We start from the raw sequence: 24,412 nt of genomic DNA, 5'->3' as shown, positions 1-24,412 counted from the left end.
ACGATCTAATAGATCATTGTATCGAGTGGTTTGATATGGGCATGGTCGGCATCCTGAAGCCATCAAGATATGAAGCTTCTGAAATGTTAGGAGCAAAAGGCTCCTCATCAACTCCTTTTCTAGATAAGATTTTCTTCATCTGCTCTTCCATTAGGTCCAACCGCTCAAGGGTAGGATCCTTGGTGTCTAGGTTATTCGGGAGCTGGTTATCAACTCCCATCATGTTGTATGCGCTAGATGGGTTATTATCCCTCCAACCTTGAACTCGATTAGGTGGGACACTCCCATCGTCATGTTCAATAGACGGGTCTCCCCTGGCCTGAGTGTAACTCAAATCATCATGGCGAGCTGGACGTCCTCTTTGCGAGTTCAGGTGATCACGCAGGTTGAAATTTGGGTCAGAGCGAAGGTTTTGTGCAGAGCTTAAGTGACTCCTCGGATCGCTTTCATGCCTGCCCCCGCACTGGCTCTTTGTCCAGTAGCTTCCATTCGCAAAGCTTACAGCTCGTGGATGGGATTGAAGACCTAGATTATTAGTGGGAGACCGTAGGATATAAATGTCATCTGAGGGGGGAGGATTCCTCTTGCTATCCCTTCGATCTATAACATTCCTCTGTGGACGAGGTGGTGTTGGATGCCAAATCGGTGATGGATGATGCCTTATTAGTAAACCTATACTTGTTCCATCGAGATGAACTAGATTAGCTCGCCCTTGTTCTACTCCAATTTCCTGGGTTGGAGGCAGTGTCAGTTCATTTCTCTGTGTAGGAGGTTTTGGCCACGACATGAATGGATTTGCTAGGATTTCTTGTCTCCTCAAATCGGTCCTAACTCACCTTATTTGGCCAGTCTGGTTCCTAGGAGTGTGAGTTGAGTGATCGTTCCTGCAAGGGTTGGTAGGTTGAGCATTTTGTGGGATCCGTTCAGAAGTTACGGAACTCGGAGTTGCAATTTTGACAGAACGATTGAGATTGGGCCGATTATTCTTGTGGGACCTATGGGACCCACTTTTCCTCCTTCTGATGTTAACATTTGTTGCAAGAGGGGGTAATCGAGCCAAGATATCCTCAATCTGCTTGTTATTCTTGGCAATATGGTTCCTTAACTAGGCGTTTTCCATATGGATGGTTGTCAGATACCCAGGATGGGGATTTGGTGGCCATGAGGTTGAGCTCCCAACATCATCTTGGTCTACATGTTGTTTTCCATGACGGCGTTGTGCTGATGAGCCTTCTCTAGTGGGGATGGCCGCACGGTGAGCCTCCTGATCATCAGGTTGCTCCATCTCATTGTCACGCATAGATCGGGTGACCACCATGGTGACTATTAGGTGAAACTTGCATGGGGAATTAAGCCTAATATGCTCTCAACGAAAGCACTAATCTATTGACATAGTTTTTCGCCAACAGTGGATTAAGGAATTCGAAAATAGAGATACTAGGCTTTTGCCCAACCTTAATTGGACAAATAGAAAGTATCAAGAGCATTCATACACTTTTACGTGGTTCAGTGGTTAAAATCCACCTAGTCCACGAGTCACTCTTATTGATCTGTTTTATTCTCACTATGAGATTGTTTGTCACAATTTCACCAAAGTTTCAGTATACAAGATGTTTGTCCCTCTTTTTGTCCATTCTCCCCTATATTTATAGGGAATTCTTCCTAGAAAGTTTTTGGTAACCGTGCATAAATATTGTAACATACATTATTGGGTAACATCCCATTTACATAAATACATTAATGCCCGTTGATTCTATGCCCCAAATATCGGGTAATAAATACATAATAATATTTGAGCATTAATGAGTGTATAAGGAATCTCACAGTCTTTTGGGATCCTTCAATGTGCATCATGATTAGGCTTCTGTGAGCTGAACACTTCCTTCGAGCTGGGGATCGAAGAACTAATCTGAACTGATATAGGTAACGCTCAGAATTTCATGAAGGTGATCTGGTTCTTTCGCATCTCGAACTAAGTTGTTGGCACAAGAGACGATCTAGTTTCCGTAAGCTATCAAGTTTGACTCGAGGTGCTTACTCCAGAGTTAGCTAGAGTTCTATCTGCACGCTTTCTTCATACACTTGTCTGCCAGTTGTACCCCGTATTTTTGGGGTACAACAGAAGGGAAGACATTTGTCCATGGGCTTTAATACGAATCGGTTTAAGGTCGTGACCTTTCCGATTAAGCTTTGTACATCTTTTGTGACCTCGTTGAGGAAATTTCTAATAGCGACCTAATTTTTTCTGGGTTTGCCTCAATCCCCCTTACATTGACTATGAAGCCTAAGAACTTCCCCGATGACACCCCAAAGGTACATTTCTGGGGGTTCAACTTCATGTTGTATTTTCTTCGCATGCCAAAACATTCCTCCAGATCAGATGCATGGTTATTGACAGTCCTTGACTTGAGTAGCATATCATCGACATACACCTCCATGTTTTTCCCAGTCTGGTTAACAAACATCTTGTTGACCAGCCTTTGGTAAGTTGCACCAGCATTCTTCAGCCCGAATGGCATAACTTTGTAACAATATATGTTATGTTTGGTCATGAAGCTGGTGTGCTCTTGGTCTGCACGATTCATCGCAATCTGGTTATATCCAAAATACGTGTCCATGAAGAACTTGAGCTTGTGACCAGCTGTTGTGTCTACTAGTTGTTCAATTCTAGGTAGTGGGAAACAATCCTTACGACAGACTTTATTAAGATCGGAGAAATTGATGCATGTTCTCCACTTTCCATTAGGCTTAAGGACAGAAACGTGGTTGGCTATCCAGGTCGGATAGCCTCCCTGATGAACCTGCACTTCAATAAGCAAGCTACATCTTCCTCCAAAGCTTCTCCTTCCTCTTTTCCCAACAACCTTCGTTTCTGTGCTTTCACGGGTATGTTTTTTTCCAGGTTTAATGTGTGCATCATCACGCTTGGACTGATTCCTACCATGTCCATATGCGACCAGGCAAAGATGTCAATAATTCTTCTTAAAAAGTTGACCAACTTATTCTTTCTTTCAGCTCTGAGATTTTTCCCAACTGTTACCACTTTCGAAGGTACTTCTAGGTCAAGGATGATTTCCTCTAGCTCCTCTAAATCACGGAGCTTAGATCTGCCTTCGCCTAATCTCGGATCAATTTATTTGGGTTGGGCGACCTTATTTCTAACTTCTTGAGGTTCTTCCACCTCTCCGGCAACTACCATTGCCTGAGGTTCCACATTCTCCACAGTTATTACCATGGCTTATTGCCTGGATTGTGATTTTCCCTTCATGGCAATGCTATAGCATTCCCTGACAACGAGTTGATCTCCCTTCACAATGCATATCCCTGAGAACGATGGAAATTTCATGGTCAGATGGTAAACTGAAGTTACAGCTTCAACTCCATCAACGCAGGTCTCCCAAAAATTGTGTTGTAGGCAGCTGAATAGTCGATTATTATAAATTCGAGCATTTTAGCTACAGCTCATGCGTCATTCCCTAACGTCACCACGAGCTCAATCGTACCTATGGTTGCCATCCCTTCTCCCGAAAATCCATAGAGGGTCATTGAGGTCGCTTTAAGATTAGCTACAATTAGCCCCATTTTTTCAAGGTTGGACCTGAATAACACGTTTATGGAGCTCCCACTGTCAATCAGTATCTTTCGTACTCTTTGATTGGCGAGCTGGAAGGTTATCACCAGCGGGTCATTATGCGAGAATGGGTCGTGGCTAGTGTCCTCTTCTGTAAAAATGATTGGTCGTTTCTCCAATTGTTGTTGTTTTGATATCCTCTACTCCAGTACAAATTCGGGGCCATTATGTGTCTTCAGCTCCTGGATATACCTTTGCTGGGCTTCGTTGCTCATTCCTGCCAAATGAGGCCTTCCAGCAATAGTGGCTATTTCCCCTCCTTCAACAGGAGGAGGGATAATCTAATTTCCTTGAGCTGGTTGAGAGTTGGTCTGGCTTGTTAAGCTGGCTAAGGGTTCTACCCCACCAGTTGACTAGGAGCTACCCTGATTTGAGCGTATTGTGCTAACAGTCTAGCCTAGATGAGAGTCTTGATCTCATCTTTCAGTTGACAGTAATTGTCGGTGTTCTGACCAATGTCATTATGATACCGGCAAAATTTAGTTGGGACTCTCTTAACCCTTTGATGCCTCATGGGCTTGGGCTTCTTCCATGGAAGGCGAGTAGAGTTAGCTAAATAAATACGCTCTTGTGTATCTGTTAAATCAATATAGGCAGTGTAGATGGAGGTATATTTATCCCCGTGCTTATTTTTCTTGGACCCGTTTCTGGTTGCCCTCACCATTCATTTTCCATTTATTGCCCTTCGACTGGTTATTCTGGGTAGCGGGGTGAGCCACAACTGCAAAATCCGAGAATAATGACAAGAATTACCACTCCAGCAGGCTAAACAGGGGTCTTGCTGGTTCCTGTAACAACAGACTCCGCCTCTTCTAAGTTTATCCATTCTTGAGGTCGAGCCAAGAATTCATCTACACTTTTTACTCCTTTTCCCTGGAGTGATTTCCACAAATCTCCTCCTACGGTAATTCTCGTCCTCATATCCATGAGCTTAGAGCTATCATCATCGTCTCTAGCTCAGGCTGGTGCATTCGTGAATCAGTTGAGATATGCCTTCAGGGATTCACTGGACTGCTGCTTGATGTTAGCCAATGAATCGACCTCTACTTGGGTCTCTTTTGCAGCCCGAAATTGTCTCTTGAACTCGGAAGAAATTTTTTTCCAGGAGGTGATTGAATATTTTTATATTATTTGAACCATAGTTTGGTCGGTCCGGTCAACGTTGGTGGGAAAAAAATACACCTTATGTCAATGTTTACATTGTGGGCCATCATCAGAGTGTTGAAGGTCCCTAGGTGATTGGACATATCAGTGGTTCCATTATACGTAAGCATGGTCAGCATCCTGAAGCCAGCAGGATATGGAGCTGCCGCAATATGGGAAGCGAAAGGCTCGAGCTCCTCATCAGAATCACAGTCATCAATGTTCTTCCCAGACAAGAGTCTTTTCATGTGCTCCTCTATTAAGGTCAGCGACTCGATGGTTGGATCCTTGGTCTCTAGGTTGTTTGGGAGCTAGTTGTCAAGTCTCACCCTATTGTTCGCGTTAGATGGGTTATTATCCCTCCAAGCTTGAGCTCGGTTAGGCGGGATATTCCCATTATCACGTATAATAGACAAATCTCCCATGGCCTGAGTATAACTCAAATCATCGTGGCGAGCTGAATTTCCTCTTTATGAGTTCAGATGATCGCGCATGTCAGATTGCGGGTTGGAGCGAAGACTTTGTGAGGAGCTTAACTGATTCCTTAGGTTGCTCTCGTGCCTACCTCCGCACTGGCTCTTTGTCCAATAGCTCCCATTTATGAAGCTTACAGCTTGTGGTTGGGATCGAGGATCTAGATTATTGGCGTGAGATTGCAGAATGTAAGTGTCTTCTGAGGGGAGAGGATTTCTCCTACTATCCCCTCGGGTTGAAGCGTTCCTTAGTGGGCGAGGTGGTTTCAGATGTCGAATAAGCGATGGAGGATTGGTGAAGCTATCCTTGTTCCATTGGAATGCACTAGATTAGCTCACCCTTAGTCTACTCCAATTTCCCGGGATGGAGGCAGTGCAGACTCATTTCTCCGTGCTGGAGCTGTTGGGCGAGGCACGGGTGGATTTGCTGGGAATCCGTTTAGAATGTAGGGAACTCGAGATCGCAGTTCAAACAAAACGACCGATGTTAGGTCGATCATTCCTGAAGGAATTGGCAGGTTGAGTATTTCATAGAGTTTGTTCAAGAGGTACCAAACTCGGTGTTGCAGTTTGGACAGAACAACTGATATTAGGTTGATTATTCCTGTGGGACCCACTTTGCCTCCTTTCGACATTAGCATCGGTTGCAGGAGGGGGTAATCGAGCCAAAATCTCCCCGATTTTCTTATTGTCCTGGGCAAGATGGTTCCTTAGCTAGGCATTTTCCATTTCAATGGCTGTCAGATACCCAGGATAAGGATTCGGTGGGCGTGAGGTTGAACTTTCATCATCGTCCTGTTCCACATGCTGTTTTCCAGAGCGACGTTGTACGGATGTACCCAATGGGGATGGTCGTATGGTGACCCTCTTAATCATCAGGTTGCTTCGTTTCGTTGTCGCGCATAGAACGGGTGACCACCATAATGATTGTTAGGTTGAAACTTGTGTGGGAATTCAAGCCTAATCTGCTTTCAATGAAAACACCAATCTGTTGACGTGGATTTTCGGCAACAGAGGATTTAGAAATCCGACAATAGAGATATTAGGCTTTTTGTAAATTGAATGTATAAGAAATAGCAAAAAACCAAGAATACAAAATGCTCACATGATTTTTTCGTGGTTCAGTGGTTAAAATCCACCTAGTCCACAAGTCGCTCTTATTGATCTACTTAGGACTTTTGGGAAAATTGTTTATGAAAATTTCAGTAGAGTTTTTACATACAGAAAGTGAATCCTTTTTTCTATCCATTCCCCTTGTATTTATAGGAGATTCCCATGGACATTTTTGGGTAACCGTACGTTAATATGGTAACCTACAAATTTGAATAACTTCTCATTTACATAAATACATGATTGCCTATTAAATTTATATCTGTTATATTGGGTAATAAATACATAATAAATTTTGGGCCTTTTTTAGGAGTATAAAAAATTTATGAGTCCTTTGGGATCCTTCATTGTGTGTCATAGTCAGGCTTCTGCGAGTTGAACACATTCCCGAGCTGGGTATTGTAGGACTAATCCAAACTAACATAGGTCATGTCCAGAATTTCATGAAGGTGATCTGGGCGATGCGTATCTCAAACTAAGTTGTTGGCGTAAGAAGCGATCTGTAGACTATCTGGTCGTCGTAGGCTGTCAAGTTGACTCAAGCTGCTCACTCTAGAGTTTAGCAAGATACTTTATATGTACGCTTTCTTCATACGCTTGTCGGCCAGTTGTACTCCATGCTGAATAATTCATCAACTCGTATTTTTGGGGTACAACAGAAGGTTCATCAAGGAAGAAGAAGATTGTTCTACAACTAAGGTTTGCATAATCTTTCTCAATCGTTATTTGGTCTTTGTCAACCATATAAACATGTCACGCATGTATCAGCCTTCTAGCATACACTCATTTTGGTACCATTATAGTTGACACACGTTTTACTTAAGGAAATTTCATGTTATATGCATGATAACTTAGTGAATTTTTTTAATATGCCAACTTAAGTTACTATCCCAAATATATGACAATTTCAATTTTTTGGAAAAAAATACCCTTAACATTCAAACACTCTTTTGTTCTCTCAGTCTGAACTCTCTCTCTCTCTAATGTCTCTTATTCTCTCACTCTCTCACACACTCTCTCTCTCATTCTAATCTTGTAGATCTCGAAAAAATACAAAAGTTAAAAAAAATAATCTAAAACAGACATTTGAGTCAAAAAAAATATGAACATCCATAGTTTTCGTCAAATTTCAGTGCAGAGCATCGTAATTGCATTGAAAAAATATCGTTTTGGCCAAAGTCAAGTTTTCATGATTGCATCGCAAAAGCATCGAAACACCATCAATTGTGCATCGAAACATCATCGATTTTGCATCGAAATTGCATCAATTTTGCATTGAAAAAGCATCGTTTTTGCTAAAAATCAAGTTTCATGATTGCATCGCAAGGGCATCGATTTTGCATCGAAAAATCATCATTTTGGCCAAAAATCAAGTTTTCATGATTGCATCACAAGAGCATTCAAACACCATCGATTTTTATCGAAACACCATCGATTTTGTATTAAAAAAACATCGTTTTGGCCAAAAATCATGTTTCATGATTGCATCGCAAGAGCATCGAAACACCATCGATTTTGCATTGAAAAAATATCGTTTTGGCAAAAAAAAATCATCAAGTTGTCATGATTGCATCGCAAGAGCATCGAAACATCATCGAAATCGATGATGTTTTGATGCTTTTACGATGCAATCATGAAAACTTGATTTTTGACCAAAACGATATATTTTCGATGCAAAATCGATGCAATCATGAAACTTGATTTTTGGCCAAAACGATGATTTTTCTATGCCAAATCGATGCAATTTCAATGGTATTTCGATGATGTTTCGATGCTTTTGTGATGCAATAATGAAAACTTTTTTTGGCCAAAACGATGCTTTTTCGATGCAAAATTGATGCTTTTTCGATGCAAAATTGATGGTGTTTCGATGTTTTTGCAATGTAATCATGAAAACTTAATTTTTTGGCAAAACGATGCTTTTTCGATGCACTTTCGATGCTATAAACTGAAATTTGGCGAAAACTTTGGAGGTTCATATTTTTTCACTCAAATGTCCGTTTCAGTTGATTGTTTTTTTTTTTTTAATTTTGGTATTTTTTTCGAGATCTACAAGATTAGAATGAGAGAGAGAGTGAGAGAGAATGAGAGACGTTAGAGAGAGAAAGAGAGTTCGGACTGAGAAATAAAATATGTATTTGAATATTAGGGGTATTTTTGTCCAAAAATTTGAAATTGTTATATATTTTATATAGTAACTTATGTTGGCATATTCAAAATTTTCATTATGTTATCATGCATAAAACATGAAATTTCCATTTACTTATTTACTCTGATAAAAAAACACTTATTTATATGGTAAGCAACTTAGATATTCATTTTGTAATATAATTTTTTTGAAAATTAATAGAATTATTCGCCCATTAACAAGATAATTTATTTGAATTATTTAACTTTTTCTTTTGCTAATTAATATAATTTATATATATAGGGTGATATAGTTGTTTAATTTTTTTTCATAATGGCCACTAAAAGCTAGAGCTTTAATAATTTGTGTTTTCAAATCTAAAATCAAGATAAGATTATTATTTTTCGTTTAAAATCTCCTCCTTTTCTCCAAACAAAAAAAAATCAAGTATTTAATTTAATAATTTTTTATGAGAAGTACACATACACTAGGCTAGAAGAGAACACCGCTAACGTATTAATGATGCTAGGCAATATAGTTGAGATCAATAATTTCTATCATGTCTAATAAACAAAACCTTAAGAATTGTGGCAAGCAACTGATAATAATATAATTTCATATCTTACATATTGAAATTGAAAATAATATGTAGAACTAATATATTTTTAACATCGCATCTATAGCATCTTACATATTAAATGACACAAGTCACATTTTATCACATTATATTGTATTAGACACCATATAATAGTGTCACATAGCAACAAAGTTGAGAATGACTGATTTTTTTTTAACATTTTAGTCTATTTTTAACAAAGTTTTATAATTATGCCTCCATTGAATTTTATTTAGTTTAATTTTAATCCATTTTTAACAAAGTTTTTTACTCTCGCCTCCACTGAAAAACTTATTTGGGTCAGCCTCTGCCCTAAGAGCCAATGCAACCATCCTCAATTATTCCTCAATTTTATTACCATATATCAAAGAAAAGGAAATTGCTTGAGCCAGCTACCTCTGTCTACACCCAAACCCAATAATAAAGTATACACCGTAATAATCTACCGTATAGGAAAGGGTAAGGGTGCATAGGATTTCGATTTTAAAACATGACCTTCAAGAAAACAAATTGAATGAACTCATTAAATCTTGCTATTATATACATTAACATTTATACAGTAAAAATATTTAATTGACTATATAGCATTTAAATCAACTTTTGCAGTGTTCGTGGGGTTAGAGAAAGACAGCTCAAATCATCAATATGATTTTTTTTTTGTTTTTTTCAGTACTTTCTTTTTTGTTTTTCATATTATTAAAAAGAAAGAGCAAAAAAAGTTTTAACTTTGATTGAAGACCGGTTCGTAGGTGCGAGAAAGGTCCATGAAAAAGAATTAGTTGACTTAAGTCGTCTCTTCCTAAACTACCCTTATAAAAGTACTATTCTCATCGTTTAACCGTAGGGGTAATATGGTAAAATTAGAGTAAGCTTCAACCTTTATAAGCTTCCAAACTCTTTTCCCTTCCCACATCTCCATCGATCTTCCCCTTCTGAGAAAATACCAAGTTCTTTCTTCTTCCTTAGTCCAAAAAAACAATCCAAGTAAATTAAGCTCAATAATGGACATTGTCAAGGACTCAAACAATAGTTCCAAGAAAGCCATGAAATTGTTACTTTCATTATCAGCCATATCTTTCATTTTCTCTTACTCCTCTCTACTCGTTCCATTCCTTGTAAACTCCTTCACACATGTCTACTTTTCTGCATTTACCAAACAGTCCTCTTCCTTCACAAGCTCCCCTCCTTTGGACAAAACCTACGTTTTCCTTCTCTTCAATGGAATCTTAGTCATAATCGTCAAGAACTCTGGTCTCATCGGGAATACTAAATCTTCAGACGGCGTCGTTTCGGCCAACATGATTGGTAAAACCACACCATCGTCAAAACTCTCCTCTGATTCAAAGAAACCGGTCGTCGAAAGAGAAATTATTCAAAATCAACAGCTTATAATGACAGAGGTGAACAGGATTGTAGTTGTAGAAGAAGATGAGGAATTAAACAAGATTGAAGCAGAGGAAGAAGAAGAAGAATATGAGCTACCGAGTTCAGATGAATTTAACAAGAAATGTGAAGATTTCATTAGAAGGGTTAAAGAAGAAATTATGTCTGAAGCACGATAGCTTGTTTAATTTTGATTTTCGAATATTACCGATCATCACTACTGATTCTATTAATTAATGATTGCCACTAAACTATTTGGTTAATTAGATTAGTTAGTCAATAAAATGAGAGTACCCTTTTTTTTCATCACATTTTTATCGAATTCTTCAGTTTTGTGAGTGTTTTTTTTTCCTTTTTCAATAAAGATAACTTGTGTAGAAAATGGTTTTGTGATTAAACTAGTAATAAGTAATCAACATGTCCAACTACTAAGCTTAAAAATCATTGATGTTTCCAGCTCAATTTAACTGTCATCGTTTCCATTATTTACATAAGAGTTATTTAATGAATGATGTATATGTTATGAGAGGCACTACCACACCAACAGAAAAAATTATGTAAATTAATTATTAGGTGCTGTTTCTAATTGATTTGGCAATCCATTTTAATGGGTACCTTCGACTTTCATGACATGACCTTCATTATGTCATTAATATTATATGATAACTGAGATAAGATCTGAACATATGCTTAGAGTTGTATATTTAGGGGAAAGAAAAGAAAAAAAAAAGAGTTCTTCCTAATGCCACTGACTAACTAACCAATTTAATATATAAGAGTATATATTCACATATAAAATATAAAACGAATACTTTCCTTTCACTGAAGACCTTTTGGAAAAGGATGATTAATAGAACTATCAAAATCAAGCCACCGTTCAATTTAATTACGTCAATCTTATTACTATATAGTTAATTTGAACAATTATAATTTGACCAATTTTAGGTGTGATCCATGTTTGACTATATATACATTTTCACAAAAAAACTGCCTAAGCTAATTATTGTGGATTTTTTTTTATAATAATTATTATAAAAGAAATGTCTATTCAAGTTGAATGGATTCATATGAATGTTACTGCAAGGATTCGAATTATAAACTATTTCGTTTTCGCCCATTAAATAATATTAAATTACTTTTCAATTTTCCACTAATATAAATTAGAATGACTGATATTAGAATTTTTTTTATTAAACAAAATAATTAATTAACAATTTAAAAAATCTCTATACTCCCACTATACTCAAAGTTGGTTTACTATACTAATCTCTATCGTGAAATTATACGTTTAATCTATAAATAAACTCTACTTTTATTTGTAATTTGTCTAAATATTAATATTTTTTTTCTTATTATTATTAATTTAATTCAATCGTGTATAGTAGTTATATTTTTTAGTTTATCCAATTTATATTAATAGTTAACATATTATTTATATTTATATATTTAATTTTGTTCTATATATTGAAAAAAATGATAAATCTATAAGTATATAGTCTATATCTATATACTTTTATAAATGAGAGTAGATATATACTTATATAAATAAGAGTAATATGGAGGTGATGTGGAGAGCTATATGGAAATAAGGAGGGGATGTGGCTTCTTATAATCAATAATGTATGATTCATCTATTTTCTTCTTATATAAATTAGAGTTATATGGAGGTGGCGTGACTTCCTATAATCAATAATATATAATATATGTATTTTCTTGTAATTTGTGATTATTCTAATTTTTTTATTTAACAAATGAATTAATTAACAATTTTAAAAAATCTATATATAGTCCACATAGTTTACAAATCATTGTGGGATTATACTTTTAAACTATAAATAAACCATTCATTGACTTTGATTTGTAATTGGTACAAATATTAATATTATTTTTTCTTATGATAATTTATTTAACTTAATCTTGTCTAATAATTATATATTTTTTGAGTTTATCAATTTTATATTAATATTTAACATATTATTTATATTTTTATATTTAATTTTGTAGTATATATTTTTATATATTATATATTGAAAAAATGATAAATATATTGTAACAAAAATGTATATATATTTTCACTTATTTTTTTTAAAAGTCACGTTCACAATCTTTGAAGCGGTATATAGAAGATTATACGGTGTGGTGATATTGAGTTTGTTTGGGAAAAAATAAACACTCTATTATGTTAATAAGTTCAAGATAATCAAGAAAATTAAGACTATATAATATTGATTTTTTTTGTGCTATGAATTATCTTTTGTGATAATCATATAAGATAAAATAGAAGAAAAAAAAAATGAAATTATGATATAGTTTCTCATATATTTTTTTATATAAGATTAGAAAAAGTGTTAGCAAATTGAAAAAAAAAAGATTTATGAGACAGTTTTAAGTGATGATCTAATATATGTGTATGTATATATATAATTTCAAGTGAATTGTACAAATATATATAACATCAAAGAAAAGTGGAAGAATTACTAAATGTATATAAAAATTATAATTTTCTATCATTATAAAAAAAAATTATAATTTCCTTACTCATATTATATATATTATTAAAAATATTATAAATTTATATATTTACATAAAGGAAAGCTCCAATAAAATGATGTGACACTCTAAAATTACAATCATTCTATCTATTTTCTTATTTTTTTTATTCAACTTTTTCTAAAAACAATATATTTTTATTATACTTTTTTTTAAAATATAATATTAATAATAATTAACTCTATTTTATTTTATTTTAGTTTCTGAATATCTATTTATATATAATAATAAATTAATTACAACTAACTTTATTTTCTTTTATCTTAGCTATATATATATAATGATAAATTAATTAACTATTTAAATGAGAGATTTTTTTAAAAAAATTATAATTAAAATGAAATGTGCATACAAATATAAATATATATTTAAATGATTTTAATTTAAAGTACAACACAACTATGTAAAAGAAAATATATTATGATTTATTTTATTTTAGTCAAATATTTTTTTCCAAAAATTCAATACGAACTCTTTGTTCGATAAATTTTTAATAATTTATTTTACTATTTTAAAAATAAAGGGTTCAAAAAGTAATCGACCAAAATACACATGGTTTAAATAATATATCTATATATTCTTATTTTTAACGCTTTAACAAAATACGACGTCCAAATAGGTAATCGGCTAAAAGAGAATGTTCAAAATGGTATGAACATTTACACAGAACATAATATATATAATTTACTTTTTATAAAGAATTTTGAATCTTTTGAATACATACACGGTCCAAAAGTTAATTCTTAAAAATAAAAGTTCAAAATGGGTAATTGATCAAAATAGAGTGTTCAAATAATCGATCTATTTATTCATATTTTTAATATTTTGACAGAACATGAATAAAAATTCATTTTTAAAAATAAAGGGTAATTGGCCAAAATAACCCTTGCACAAAATATAATTTTTTTTATACATAATTTAGAATTGTTGATTAAAAAAATCATGCAAAGTGTATAATAATAAATATATAAATAAAATTACGCATACAACAAGTTATTTGAACTTTGTTTTGTACACTTTAATTATTCATTATACAATGAATACAATCATAAAAAAAAAAATTAGAGTCAAGATACACACACGTGAGCATATAAGGAGCATGTTGTACGAATAGAGTAAAAAATATTCATTACCACATAATCTTTCTAATAAAATTTAAAAATATATATTTTTTAATCATTATAAAAGCTGCAAGATTATCTTTTCTAATATATCTCATATTTAAGAATCAAGCACCAGTTTCAAAATAATTTATTGATGTTTTCTCAAGAAGAAAATAAACAAAGAAGAGAGTTGTAGGGATTAGGAATATGCTCCTATTATTGGCGTCGTTGTTTTGTTAGTTATTTTTCTTTTTAAAAAAACTGTGGTAAATAACTAAGAAGTTTCTTACAAGAGACTTAAGGTGTGGGTGTGGGTCTTTTGTGTGAAAAGACAACTCCAATAAAAATTAATCTAATAATAAATATATTCAAAGTTCACTTTACACGAGATGCTCAATTAATTAGGCTTCTTGTCGTGACAAAGACTTAGGAAGACCAAGACTTTAATTATAAATTGCATTTCCTAATTCATTAATTTCATTGTACAGGTAATAATTGGAATGATTTACAATGCTATTAGTCAGGAATTGGATTTACCTTCAATAAGATTATTAAAGGAAACTTTCATGTTATATGCATGATAATTTAGTGAAATTTTTTAATATACCAACATAAATTATTATCACAAATATATGATAATTTTAATTTTTTAGACAAAAATGCCATTAATATTCAAACACCAATTTTATTTGTCAATCCAAACTTTCTCTCTATAACATCTCTCATTTTCTCACTCTCTAACTCTGTCTAACATTCTAATCTAGTACATCTCAAAAAAATACCAAAAGTAAAAAAAAAAATCATCTGAAACCGACATTTGAATGAAAACCTCAAGTTTTCGTTGAATTTCAGTGCAGAGTATCGAAATTGTATCGAAAAATCATCGTTTTGGCACAAAACAAGTTTTCATGTTTGCATCACAAGAACATCGAAACACCATTGATTTTGCATCAAAACACCATCGAGTTTGCATCGAAAAAGCATTGTTTTTGCCAAAAATCAAGTTTCATGATTGCATTGTTAGATTGAAATGAATGTAGGCATATGAACAATTCTATATACATGTAGGCGGAATTAATATATAGAATAAACATATACAAAAAGATGACCGAATATTGTATACCTCCAGTCATTGCTATTGATAACCTCGATCTAGCTTTAGATCCACAAAAGAAAAGAAAATAATTAGAACGAGTACACGGGCTTCCAAGCTCTCACTAACTCTTTTAGATGGAGTTACTGAAAGTCGGAATAAGCAGCGAGCTTGGGGACCGATACTCTATATTTATAGAGTGAGACCTACCATCAGAGTCTCTGCCACAGATTGAGATATTTTCTCAATCAGTTAGGATATGAAAAATCGGGTAACAACAAAATCAGGTAACAAATAATGTTGACCATTAATTAGAATATTTTGTCAATAAATTAAATATTGACTTTAATATATTAAATCAATTAGTTGTAACAAATTGATTTTATATACCAAATAAATAAATATTCTAACATTCTCCCACTTGGTCAGCATTTAAATTAATGTATTACTTAAGCCCAACGATCATCCCTGTTAGATAATAAACACACGAATCATGGCGATAGGTCCTCTTTTTATGACGAGTATTATCTTCCATGTATTACAATATATTTATTATATAACAATGTAATTTATGTGGCTATGTACTTAAACGAATAAACCTTATGTTTATTCAGGTCCTATGAAGATAAAATTTTCTCAAATAAAATTAAGATGCGCATAAATATGAGAAAACATCAAAATAAGAGTTTCATTGATAATAACTTCAGTTTGTACAATAAATTTACATAAGGGAACCAAGTCCCATGTTCACTACATGATCCTTGAATTTATGAGGTGGCAAGCCTTTCGTCATAGGATCAACAATCATCAATTCAGTGCTAATGTGTTGAATGGCCACTTTATTTTCTTTAACACGTTCTCTCACGGCTAAGTACTTGATGTCGATGTGCTTGCTTCGACTACCACTCTTGTTGTTCTTAGCCATGAATACAGCAGCTGAATTGTCGCAGAACATTCTCAATGGCCTAGATATAGAATCTACAACTCTAAGGCCTGAAATGAAACTCTTTAGCCATACACCATGCGATGTAGCCTCAAAACACGAAACGAACTCGGCTTCCATAGTAGAAGTAGCAGTCAAGGTCTGTTTGTTACTCCTCCATGATATAGCTCCACCGGCAAACATAAACACGTAATCAGAGGTTGATTTACGTGAATCAGTACAACCAACAAAGTCTGAATCTGAGTAGCCAACTACTTCTAGGTTGTCGGTTCGTCTGAACATGAGTTTGTAATCCTTAGTACCCTGAAGATACCTCATAACTTTTTTTGCAGCTTTCCAGTGGTCTAATCCCGGGTTACTCTGAAATCTTCCTAGCATTCCGACAGCAAAGACAATGTCAAGTCGTGTGCACACCTGAGCATACATCAAGCTTCCAATAGCAGAAGCATATGGGATGTTCTTCATTTCTTCCTTTTCAAAATCATTCTTTGGACATTGGCTCAAATTTAATTTATCACCCTTAACGATAGGAGCAACACTTGGTGAACAATCTTTCATCCGAAATCTCTCTAAACTTTATTAATGTAGGTTTCTTGAGATAGACCTAAGATACCTTTGAATCTATCTCGATGGATCTTAATGCCAATGACATAAGATGAATCACCCATATCCTTCATCTCAAAGTTCTTTGAGAGAAATTGCTTCACCTCATGTAGCATGCCCTTATCATTGGTTGCAAGAAGAATATCATCCACATATAAAACAAGAAAACAAATCTTACTCCCACTGACCTTCTGGTATATACATTGATCCATGACATTCTCTTCAAATCCAAAAGAAGAGATGACATCATGGAATTTTAAATACCATTGGCGGGACGCTTGTTTTAAACCATAGATGGACTTCTTAAGCTTGCACACCAAATGCTCACCATCGCTAGAGGAGAATCCTTCTGGTTGTTTCATGTATACCTCCTCCTCTAGGTCACCATTTAGGAAGGTAGTTTTCACATCCATCTGCTGCAGCTCTAAATCGAAATGAGCAACTAATGCCAGGATAACTCTGAGGGAATCTTTCTTAGATACTGGAGAAAAGGTCTCCGTGTAGTCAATTCCTTCTTTTTGAGTGAATCCCTTAGCAACAAGTCTCGCTTTGTGTCTCTCAATGTTGCCTAAAGATTATTTCTTTGTTTTAAAGACCCATTTACACCCAATAGCCCTCGCCCCATTAGGCAACTCAACAAGATCCCAGACTCCGTTGCTCTTCATAGAATTCATTTCTTTGTTCATGGCATTGTACCACAGTTCTGATTCTTTGTTGTTCATTGCTTGTGAAAACGTTTCCGGATCATTTTCGGCTCCAATATTGTAGTGAAATTCTTGCAAATACACAATGTAGTCACTAGGTATTGCCGATTTTGTTGTCCTAGTGGATCTTCTTAAGGCTACACCAGCAGGCTCTTGAGGAGCGGGTGGTTCAGCTTGTTGTTCAACAATTATAGGCAACTCCTGAACAACTTGATCCATTTGAACTTCAACATTGACTTGTGGATCTTCAACAATTGGCTGTGGTGGTTCAACATCCATTTGGACTGCAGGGGTGTTATCAACCACAATCAATCTTGCTCTTGAGGTAGAGGGTTCTGAAGGATCTTTCTCAGAACCTAAGTCCTTGGATTGATCACTCCCACTAATCAAGGCATTTTCAAGAAATTTTGCATTCCTTGATTCCACAATCCTGGTGCTATGAGATGGACAATAAAACTTGTAACCTTTAGACCTTTCAGCGTAACCAATAAAGTATCCACTTATGGGCCTTGGGTCCAGTTTCTTTTCTTGTGGATTGTATACCCTAACTTCAGATGGGCATCCCCAAATGCGTACATGTTGCAAACTCGGTTTCCAACCTTTCCATAATTCAAAATGAGTTTTGGAGACTACCTTGGTTGGAACTCGATTTAATATGTACACGGATGTCTTTAGAGCTTCAGTCCACAAGGATTTAGGAAGTTTAGGGTTGCTACTAAGCATACTTTGCACCATGTCCATCAATGTTCGATTTCTCCTTTCTGCAACACCATTTTGCTCGGGTGTACCGGGCATGGTATATTGGGCAACAATCCCATTTTCTTGAAGAAACTTTGCAAAAGGACCAGGTGCTTGTCCATCTTCAGTGTATCTACCATAATATTCTCCACCTCTATCTGATCTCACTATCTTAATTTGCTTGTTGCATTGTTTCTTTACTTCAGCTTTAAATATCTTAAAGACATCTAACGCTTCGCTTTTGTTATGAAGTAAGTAGATATACATGTAGCGTGAGTAATCATCGATGAAAGAGATGAAGTATTTCTGACCATATGAGTCCATGTCTGGACTACATATATCAGTATGTATGATTTCTAATAGGTCAGAACTCCTATGGACACCACTTTTCTTAGACTTGGAGGTATGCTTTCCCTTAATGCAATCCACACAAGTATCAAAATCAGTAAAATCTAAGGTATTGAGTACCCCATCCTTTACTAACCTTCTAATTCTATCAATGGAGATATGTCCCAATCTCCGGTGCCATAATGTAGAGGAATTCTCATTCATAACACATCTTTTATTGCCAGCGTGAACGTGCACAGTATTATAAGCAGTATTGTTTTGTAAATTAAGGCAGTAAAGACCATCAGACAAAATACCATTTCCAAGACATTCACATTTATTATATAAATTAAAGGATTTGTTTGAAAATGTAAAGGAAAAACCAAAAGGTACAAGTCTTGAAACGGAAATCAAGTTTCTAGAGAAACTTGGTACATAAAATGTAACGCCCTGGTTACCCCAGAACAGTTACGGTGAACAGTGAACCGGAAATTTGACCCGCTACCCGAGTCCTTTGGTTAAAAACGTGATCTAAGTGTTAATTTCAGGTTAAGGTGAAAAACCAGTAAAAAGGAAAGGGTACACTTCATTAAGTAAAAAAACTGCTCATGAGTCTTTCAAAATGTTTACAAGTAGTTCGTAATACAAAAGAGTCGCTACAGTTCCAAATTTACAATCCCCGCCGGCCTAAGCGGCAAAAATAGGGTAAACCCCTAGTCCCTCTGAGAACTCCTTGATCGTGGCGGTCAAGCGGCCCTGTATGTACACAACATCGCCCAAGCTCTCCACTCAGGGTTGGCTAAGCTTCTCTTTCCCTTTACCTGCACCACAAAGCACCCATGAGCCAAGGCCCAGCAAGAAAACACAGCAAAGCATGATATAATATCAACAACGATCAGAATAACCATTCAGGACTAACAGTTCAAGCGAATAGGCGACAATAGCCAAAGGTCACAATAATGAGCATCGCTCCCTCTAGCCATGTGACGATAGGGTCACCAGGGCTTAACTGATAAGAATTTCTCTCACAAGTTTGTCCAGGACAGGTGCATGGTGATTGGTCACCAACATAACCTTCCTCACGACTCTAGAGTCGAAGCTATGGACAATGTCCCTTAGCCACGTGACTAACGGTCACCGGGGTCATATACCTTGGCTATAGACATCTGGTCGTAGACCAGGCAAGCACTTATAAGTTCTTCAACCTTAGGGTCGGTCCCGCATTAATGCCATAGAGCCATTCAATGCGTGATCATCGACTTTAGAGTCGGTCCCTGACTAGTCAGTGTCTCAAACAGGTAATCAGCGTTCATCAACATTTAATATGCAATCCATGTCCACATATGTCAGCCAACATGCCTCAATATCAAACCATGCATGTCATATACTTGTACAGGGTGCAACTGTATTCATACATTGTTTTCTTACCTTAGGTTCGAGTGAGAAGTATGATAAAGACGACCCCTGAAAACGATCGATCGATCTTTTAGTTCCTTAGCGGTTATCTAATCACAACCAGTTACAACCTCCATTAATGAGAATCCATAATAATAGGGTCTTAACCTAAGCACCACCCTCGGGACCTCAAAACATGCCCACACGGTGAGTAGATTCGATCCCGGGCCTTAAGGATTGAAACCCCAAGTCAAAAACCCTTAAAAACACTCAAAACGGGACTTAGAAGGAACAGGGTAGCACTACAGCGCTCAACCCCTAGCGCCACAGCGCTATACTCAGAACCGCCCAAGTGCCAGAAACCCTCCTGAGGAGCGCTATAGTGCCCTAGGGTGGGCGCTATAGCGCTACCTCCAGGCCCAACCTCCCCTGAACCGACCTTCTTCAACTCCTTCGATTCTAACTCGATCTCCAAGCTTCCAAATCCTATTCTTGATGCCAAAAGATCCCAAAAACCATTCTAACACACCCCAAACATCACAAGCATGGGAACCCTAGCCAAAACTCCCAACAAAACCATGAATTCACCCTAAACATCACAGCTGCAAAACAGAACCAAAACAAGGCAAACCAGAGAAAACCATGGTTAGAAACTTACCCAAAGCTCGGCTTATGATGGTCTTCAATGGTGGAACACACTCCCAAACTCCCAAGGCTTGCTTCCCAAGCTTGAATCCTCAAAATTGGTTCAAAAACCACAAAGAAAGGTGAAGAGAAGAAGGTACGGGAGAACTCTTTTGCATACTCTGTTTTTCCACCACTTTCTTCAGCCATCAAGAGTTATATCTATCCTAGGGGTGAAATGTCCATTTTACCCCTAGGTCAATTAATACTTTCTAAAGGCTCACAAGGGAATATTTGGTACTTTCCTCCTAAATCGTTAATCATAATTAACGCTCTCCAATTCTCGCTATTCTCAATGTTCTCAAATACCAATAATTCACATCCCGTTACCCTTTATCTCCCGGTAACGCTCTAATCATCAAAATCACCCCGAGACTCAACCCAAGTCCCGACACTTAAACCTGTTGTGACTAAACCGCTAATCAATATTCTACGATCGTCTCATGTCGACTAGCTCGAACAAACCCACATCATAATGTGGTCTCAACATATAACACCAACATGCGTACAATTAACATTATATTATAATATAATTCTCGTAAACATGCTTAAACACATTAAATGGCATAATTAAGCAATTATGGCCCTCCCGGCCTACTAATCCAGCCGTCAAACCACATTAGGGAATCCGGGGCATTACATAAAATGTCTTTTCTAACTTTAAAACAAAACCGCTACTTAAAACTAAATGGCACGTTCCTATAACCTCCACATGTGAGCCCATCTTGTTTCCGGATAAGATGCTTTGCTCACTTCCCACTGGCTTCCTTAGGTTTTGTAAACCCTGCAAGGAATTTGAAATGTGAATTGTTGATCCAGAATCAATCCACCATGTGTTAATATTAACATTAGCCATATTAGATTCATAACATACGAATGAAATTGGATTACCTTTTTCGTCCATCCATTTCTTGAACTTGGCGCATTCCTTTTTCGCATGTCCCTTCTTTTTGCAGAAGAAACACTTGATGGAATCCTTCTTTATATCGCCTTGGGGAGGCACTTGAGCTATAATTTTTTTGTTTTACTTATATAGTGAACATTGGATGTTGCTTATTTTGGCACCATATGCATATCATGTTTATTGTTGTGATCCGGTGAATTCAGAGCTAAATAACCGTGAGGAGATTGTATCAGTGATCGTCATCACTTTCAATCTTTTTTTCTCTATGAATCTTCCTGATGTCGAGATCCCTGATACTCTACGCATTAAGCAACCTTAGGTAAGTAACTTCATCAGACATTTTTGAACATTTATAATAATTAAGTAGAATAATATGTATGCATTTTTTTAAAAAGTTTCAATTTAATAATAAATTACTCATATTTTTAAATAATTAGTGTCCACACCAACCGGACAATGTGGCATGTGGATACTACTTAATGAGGATGTTGAATGATTTGATTGAACATGCGAGTCTCGGGCATTACTTGAGAACGGTATTATTAATTAAAATTTACAAATTTTTTTAACAATAAATGTAATCAAATAATTAATTAATATATTTTACTTTATATTTCTTGCAGCTAACAAGCACATCATATACAGAGGCACAAATTGATGAGTTGCGACAAGAATGGGCGACATATATGTTGCCGATAATCCAAAGTTACCGACCTCGTTGATAGGTTTTTTTTTTTTTTTTACCTCTTTCTTCATACACAATGCAATATTTGTTCATTTTGAATATGTCTAACAAATATTGTATTTCTTGTATATGTCTAACAAATATATTTTTTTCTTTTAATTTAATTGATTATTAAATCAAATTAAATTTAGATTAAAATCATTTCAATTTAAATTAAAATAATTTCAATTTAATTAATTATTAAATCAAATGAAAATAATATTAATTATAAATTTATTTAATTTATTTTTTTAAAAATGTGGTAGACTTTCAATGTCTCCCACTGGGAGATGTGGGAGACTTCCCACGGCTCCCAGTGTGAGAGGTTGAAAGTAAAACATTGACTTTCAACCTCTCCCATTGGGAGACGTGGGAAGTGACTCACCTTTCCCAATGGGAGACGTTGGATGTCTCCTAGGGACTTCCCACATCTCCCAATGAGAGACGTGGGATATATACCTACAATGACCCTAGCAACAACGTCTCCCCAATTGGGAGACATTGTAGACTTCCAATGTCTCCCAAATAAAGTCATAAAACTTTTATTTTCTTGTAGTGACTGGAGGGACCACGACAAGGTGTCCAATTTTTAATGAAATTACCCTATTTTTCTTTTCTTGAATTTTCAAATGCAGACTCGCTGAAAGATCCCACCATGGCTTTCAACTGAAAAAAATTAATTTACAATATTTTTTGGTGGTTTTTTTAACAACTCCTTCTCACGATAAACAATTTATTAGGAAAGTTAGAGATTTATTATTCTTGCTATTATTTTTATGTTTATTACTTTACAACTTGATATAATTTAATAAACAATTAAAGTAGTTGTTTTGTTTCAATATTTGGAGTTATTTTTTTAGTTCTATTATATATATATATATTTATACAATAATTATCTTAAGTTTAATATTATGATATAATATTTTGAGATATTTATTTTGTTGAGGTCAGTCATTTTTTTTGTTTTTATTATTTTGACAATTTATTTTTTATTATTGTTGTTTTTGTTGTTATTCTAAGTTATTGAAGATATTTGTTATTGTAAGTCTTGTTAGGTTAAATTGTTATTGTAAGTCACTATAAATTTTGACAACTTCGGAAATTGGTTGTAATATTCAGTTTTAGTCATTGAACTTTTTTCATTGAGGCATCAATACAAAGATAAGTTTTTTTCTCTTCTTATTTATTTCTAATTTATAAGTTTAGTTTTTTCTTTATTCGTTTTTTCTAACTCGTACAAATATATGTTGACGCCGTTTTTCGTCAACTTAGAAAAGAAGAGCAATTAAAGTTAGGGTTTATACCTTTTTGGACCCTGTGTTTTGTCCCATTACCTGTTTGGACCTTGTATTTTGATAAATTACTTTTTGGACCCTATGTTTTGTAAAAGGGTTAAAATAGAACCCTAAACCTGATTTTGGTCAATATTTTCTCAATTAAAATCACAAATAATTTACCAAACTAACAATTCATAACAAAAATAAAATCATTCTGCTTAAAAACTGTGTTGTTATATTCAATTTTTTCTTCATCAAGATTGAGTTTAGGGTTCTATTTTAACTATATTACAAAACATAGGATCCAAAAAGTAATTTGTTAAAACACAGGGTCCAAACAAGTAATGAGGCAAAACACAGGGTCCAAAAATGTATAAACCCTTAAACTTAAAATATCAGATGAAACAAATAATATAGACACGATTTTTTACGTGGTTCAGCAGTTAAAATTTGCCTAGTCCATGAGTTTGTGTTATTAACTTTTTGGAATTCTCTGATAGCTTTCTGAAAGCAATTGTACATATTTTTTTCCAATATTTGTTTTTTCGTCCCCCACAAATGAATTGTCCCACTCTATTTATAGAGGGGTTTACCGAATCTCTTCCCACAGATGTCGAGGAGTTATTCTTCAATTCAATTAAATAAATGCAATTAAATGCATACAGTTATTACATACGCGCATATATCCCATGATATTTGGGATTTAATAACAGATTACATCAAATCCCTTAAATGTAGGGATTTTAAAACAATAAACATATTCACACACAGTCTTGCGAGCTTGGACGCCAGATTCACACGCCTTCAAGACTGTTTACCTATTGTGAGCTCGGCATCTTGATTCGCCTATGTTCTCAACAAGTGATGTTATCAAGACCATCCT

The 24,412-nt window shown here is 35.1% G+C and overlaps 1 protein-coding gene across 1 annotated transcript; it reads left to right on the top strand.

The window, feature by feature from the left end:
• Window positions 1–9,799: 9,799 nt before the first annotated feature.
• LOC133818365 (uncharacterized) lies at window positions 9,800–10,790 on the top strand. Its single transcript, XM_062251208.1, has one exon. It carries the CDS (start codon window positions 10,103–10,105, stop codon window positions 10,661–10,663), a length of 561 nt encoding a protein of 186 aa, XP_062107192.1. The 5' UTR covers window positions 9,800–10,102; the 3' UTR covers window positions 10,664–10,790.
• Window positions 10,791–24,412: the final 13,622 nt, after the last annotated feature.

Source organism: Humulus lupulus, chromosome 2, assembly GCF_963169125.1.
Source record: "Humulus lupulus chromosome 2, drHumLupu1.1, whole genome shotgun sequence".
In the NCBI taxonomy this organism is placed as follows: domain Eukaryota; kingdom Viridiplantae; phylum Streptophyta; class Magnoliopsida; order Rosales; family Cannabaceae; genus Humulus; species Humulus lupulus.
Note: the sequence above shows the minus strand (reverse complement) of the source record. Positions and strands in the feature narration are given on the sequence as shown.

What these genes read in the sequence shown, in the direction of transcription:
- LOC133818365 (XM_062251208.1), top strand. Translation starts at nt 10,103, where the DNA reads ATGGACATTGTCAAGGACTCAAACAATAGTTCCAAGAAAGCCATGAAA.